Source organism: Hippocampus zosterae, chromosome 2 (genome assembly GCF_025434085.1).
Source record: "Hippocampus zosterae strain Florida chromosome 2, ASM2543408v3, whole genome shotgun sequence".
Classification (NCBI taxonomy): Eukaryota; Metazoa; Chordata; class Actinopteri; order Syngnathiformes; family Syngnathidae; genus Hippocampus; species Hippocampus zosterae.
The window spans coordinates 26,853,201-26,857,545 of NC_067452.1; the positions used below are offsets into that span (position 1 = coordinate 26,853,201).

The 4,345-nt window shown below is 46.1% G+C and overlaps 1 protein-coding gene across 3 annotated transcripts; it reads left to right on the forward strand.

Annotated features, from left to right (window-relative positions):
* The first annotated feature begins 1,104 nt into the window (after nucleotides 1-1,104).
* Nucleotides 1,105-3,100, forward strand: si:ch211-148l7.4 (uncharacterized protein LOC563603 homolog). 3 transcript variants are annotated; one of them, XM_052057306.1, is made up of 3 exons: nucleotides 1,105-1,293; nucleotides 1,445-1,525; nucleotides 1,643-3,100. In XM_052057306.1, exon 3 carries the CDS (start codon nucleotides 1,839-1,841, stop codon nucleotides 2,493-2,495), a length of 657 nt encoding a protein of 218 aa, XP_051913266.1. In that variant the 5' UTR covers nucleotides 1,105-1,293; nucleotides 1,445-1,525; nucleotides 1,643-1,838; the 3' UTR covers nucleotides 2,496-3,100. The 3 variants fall into 3 exon arrangements, with proteins under 3 accessions (XP_051913266.1, XP_051913264.1, XP_051913263.1); XM_052057304.1 differs by having other exon boundaries at nucleotides 1,445-1,501; XM_052057303.1 differs by lacking the exon at nucleotides 1,445-1,525 and having other exon boundaries at nucleotides 1,107-1,293.
* The last annotated feature ends 1,245 nt before the right edge of the window (nucleotides 3,101-4,345 follow it).

The window sequence follows — 4,345 nt, forward strand, 5'->3', positions numbered from 1 at the left end:
ATCTTCCGTACCGCTTGATCCTCATTAGGGTCGCGGGGGGTGGGGGGGGGGGGTGCTGGAGCCCATCCCAGCCGTCTCCGGGCAGTAGCCGGGGGACGCCCTTAATCGGTTGCCAGCCAATCGCAGGGCACACATAGACGAGCAACCATCCACGCTCACACTCACACCTAGGGACAATTTAGAGCAGGCATGTCCAAAGTCCGGCCCGGGGGCCAAATCCGGCCCGTGGTCGAATTTCATCCGGCCCTCGGCCCCTGTCATAAAATCAGTGCCGTCTGGCCCGCAGGTTGGGCGCAATGGAACACGTGTTGCATTGACTGAGGTCTCGTAGACTGGTGAGTGATGTTTCATATAGTACTGCTTCCCTCTAGTGGCTAAATGAGTAATAGCATTCACTAAATGAGTAATAGCATTTAGACACTAGAGGGCATCACTCACGAGTTAACAAGACATCACTCCGTGTTTATATTGACTGATTTGTCATATTTCAAATGATCCTTGCAGTTGTGGATATGTGTATTGCTTGTTCATTTCCCCGTTATTCGAGTCAAAGGTTTTGTGACTATTGAAAAGTCATGGTGATACATTTTATGTTTTAAATCAATCAATTTGCACTCAGGAGACTTCTGTTTAAGAAAAAGTCAAGTGAATAAGCAGTTGCATGTGATATACCTGTTTCAAATGAACCAAAAGAAATTCTTAAGATTGCCGAAATTAAAATAAAAATGGAAATGTGAAACAGACTGGCTTACTAAAATTTGTTGAACAATATTGTTCAATGTAAAGAATGTCAGCCAAGGTCGGCTCCCCAATATTTTACCACATAAAATCTGGCCCCCTTGGCAAGAAGTTTGGACACCCCTGATTTAGAGTGTTCACTCAGCCTGCCATGCATATTTTTGGAATGTGGGAGGAAACCGGAGCACCCGGAGAAAACCCACGCAGGCCCGGGGAGAACATGCAAACTCCACACAGGAAGGCCGGAGCTGGATTCGAACCCGGTACCTCTGCACTGTGAAGCCGACGTGCTAACCACTGGACCTACCACGCCGCCGACATTAATTATATAAACAAAATAGCGTCCTGGCCCAGACGCCGGTCGGTTCGGAAGCAGTGACGTCACAGAAACCGTCCAGAGGAGTAACGCCCCCTCAAACTTTCATTTCATGTTTGCCGGAGCGTTAGCGTCGTTTTCGGTCGCCGAAGACGTGTTTATTTCATATATCAAACAGGGTCAACGTGTTTTCTTGCGGACTGTTCAGCTGTGCAACCACGCGTGTTTTGGCTAGTAAGGTAAGTTTCATTTCATAGTAAATGCCGTTTATTCTCAACATATCTGCCTAGATAGCGTTAGCCACACGCTAGTGGTAGCAAAGTGACCAGACGAGCGGTCTTGAAAACCGGGTTTGGCTCGACTTGTGAACTCGTATTTCTTGCATTGCAGATTTTAAGACTTGAAATAAATAATGTCATGTGGAAGAGGAAGAAGCTAGAAAGTTTGGTGAGCACCGTATACTAAGATCAGGTGCAACTTAGTTGATGTCATTAATACTGTGGCTACTTACATGATGTTTGTTTAATTCAGAGTTTCTAAGAGAACGTCTTTGTCAAGATTATATGTCTGACTTTGTATTCACACCAGGTGTGCGGATGGAGTCGCACAAGGGCTCCGAAGTTGTTCAGCAGCAAAAAGACAGAGGCCAGACTTGTTCCCCCAGACTGACACAGTTCTGTTCAACAACCGTCTGCATAGAGGCAAGACAACAACGCCAGAAGACAAACCTCAGATCGGATCTGATCATGTTGGCGATTCACTAATCCTGTTCAAAAAACAGATTATGAGTGGTCCTTCGGGCAGCATGGTTTTCAGGCATACATCTAAGATGTGCATGCACAGGAAAGAGAAGCACAACATAAAATTGCGTACAAAGAGAACATCAGTGAGTGAAACTCCGCCTACAGCAGGCAAGCGCAGACGGAAAAGTGCCTATCCATGCAAAATATGCGGTAGGCTCTTCCTCCATCATCTGTCTCTGAATGCACATTACACTGCGACTGCATGTCTTAGTGCAATCAAAAAAGGTCAGGGCACAGGAACCGACACGAAAACTACCAAGTTACGAGAGCACAGGCCATACAATAAAGTTAAAGGCAGTCTTGCTCAGGGCAAGACTGTGCGGGCCGGTCCAGGGAGGCCTAAACAGGAGGAAGAGGAGGACGATGTGGACATAGAAGGAGAGTTCCCATGTCCCACCTGCACGGAGGTTTTTTCTCTGCAGTCACAGCTGAGGCAGCACGTGGAGCTCCATGACACATCTATGGTGAGAAGAGAGTGCAGTGTGTGCACAGAGAAGATGGACACCTTCGAGCGGCCGGCGTCAAGGAGGCAACGCTTCTATCACTGTGTACCCTGTCAGGAGGGCTTCTCATCACTGGACTCCTTCCTTGAGCACTGTCAGGAGCACCTGCAAGCCAGGGATGAAGAGGATGGCTGAGGCATGGAGGGCTCCAAATATTAGGCCAGCAGGAACTGAGGAACTGGACGTAGAATGACGAGTGGGAAGTCCACTTGCATATATTTTTGTTCAGCAAGGTAACCCTTGCCTGTAAGGGTTAGCCCACATATACAATAAGGCACCAGAGATTTGGTATTCTGCTACATTTTATGTTTTCATAAGTGATTCTGATAGGGGCACTAAAGGCACTTCCATTGTGATATTGACCCATTGCATTGATGATCAGCTATTTTGAAGAATGTGTCAGTTACTTCTCATGTTGAATGTACATTATTGGTCGCTCACTGGTCTGTGTATCCCCACAAATCTCGGATAGGTTTGGGGCCGTTTTAGTTGAAGATGTACAAACCCCAGGAAAAATGGCACCTTAATTGTTTGGTTAGATGATGGAGCCTTCCATATTCAATATTTCTATCTATATTTTACAAATCACTCAGTGGTGTACATTTGTATCTGGCTCTGCAGACTGTCAGTCCCACCACATGTGTGATTTGGTGTTTTGAATGTGACTGTGTTTTTTTCCCCCTCTCAGCTACTGTTTTCATTTTATTGCATGTTTTCTAATAAACCTTGATTTTACCTCAGACTCCGTGTGCTATGTATGTAGAATTAAGAATGGAATAGCCGCTGAATGTTAACAAATATATACACACACACCCACACATCCATTTTCGAATCCGTTTATCCCAGCTGTCTTCAGGCAGTAGGCAGGGTACACCGTGAACTCCTCGTCAGCCTGTCACGGGGCACACATAGACAAACAACTGCTAACAGTCACACCAAGGGACAATTTAGAGTGTTCCGTTAACCTGCCATGCATGGTTTTGAAATGTGGGAGGCAACCGGAGTGCCCGGAGAAAATCCACGCAGGCACGGGGAGAATATGCAAACTCCATACAGGAAGGAAGGCCGGAGCTGGAATCAAACCCTGCACCTCTGCACTGTCGGGCAGACTTGCTCATCAGTTGTCTACTGTACTTGATATAAATCAATCGACATTTACATAGTAACCCCGCCCCCCATCTATGAATGAGCAAATGGCCCGTCAGTTCATAACTATTGTGGCCATGGGCACAAATAGTACTGGACAGGAAATTGATTCCCCCCAGGCCGTTGCAGATTTCTCCACTTTCGCTATGTAAAGTGATGTAAATGTCTGGCAAAATAAGATAAGATAAGATAAGATATCCTTTATTCGTCCCACACTGGGGAAATTTACAGCCTCCAGCAGCAAGAATGTATGTAGAAAGCAGAAAGAGAAAAAAACATCAAACATCTTTCAATTAAATACAATATGAACACAATGGATAAATCTCAGTACTATTTACAATTTTCTTTCACATAATTTAATTATTATTATGATTGTTATTTTTTATTCATCAGCCTGACAGCAGTCGGTAGGAACGAGCGTCGGTATCTCTCCTTGCAGCGCGGGTGTAACAGTCTCTGGCTGAAGGAGCTACCAAGTGCTGTCAGGGCGGGCTGGAGGGGGTGGGAGGGACTGGCCATCATAGCTTTTAGCTTAGTTAGCATCCTTCTGTTGCCCACCTCCTCCAGAGTGTCAAGGGAGCAACCCAGGACAGAACTGGCCTTCCTGACCAGTCGCTCCAGTCTCTTTCTGTCCCGGGCCGAGATGCTGCCTAACCAGCAGACAAATAAAACTTAGATTAAATATTTCTATAAACTTCCCCGCCCCTCGAGTTCCAAAATCTCTTCTATCCCGTAAGTGTGGCCCTTGAGGACAAACGCTTACCACCGCTGGATTGTGGCGTAATGTGTAATGGTTATTGCAGTCCAAAAGGGGGCAGTACTTCAAATTTGATTTGTAT

Coding starts and splice junctions, on each gene's coding strand:
- si:ch211-148l7.4 (XM_052057306.1), top strand. CDS start 1,839: ATGAGTGGTCCTTCGGGCAGCATGGTTTTCAGGCATACATCTAAGATG.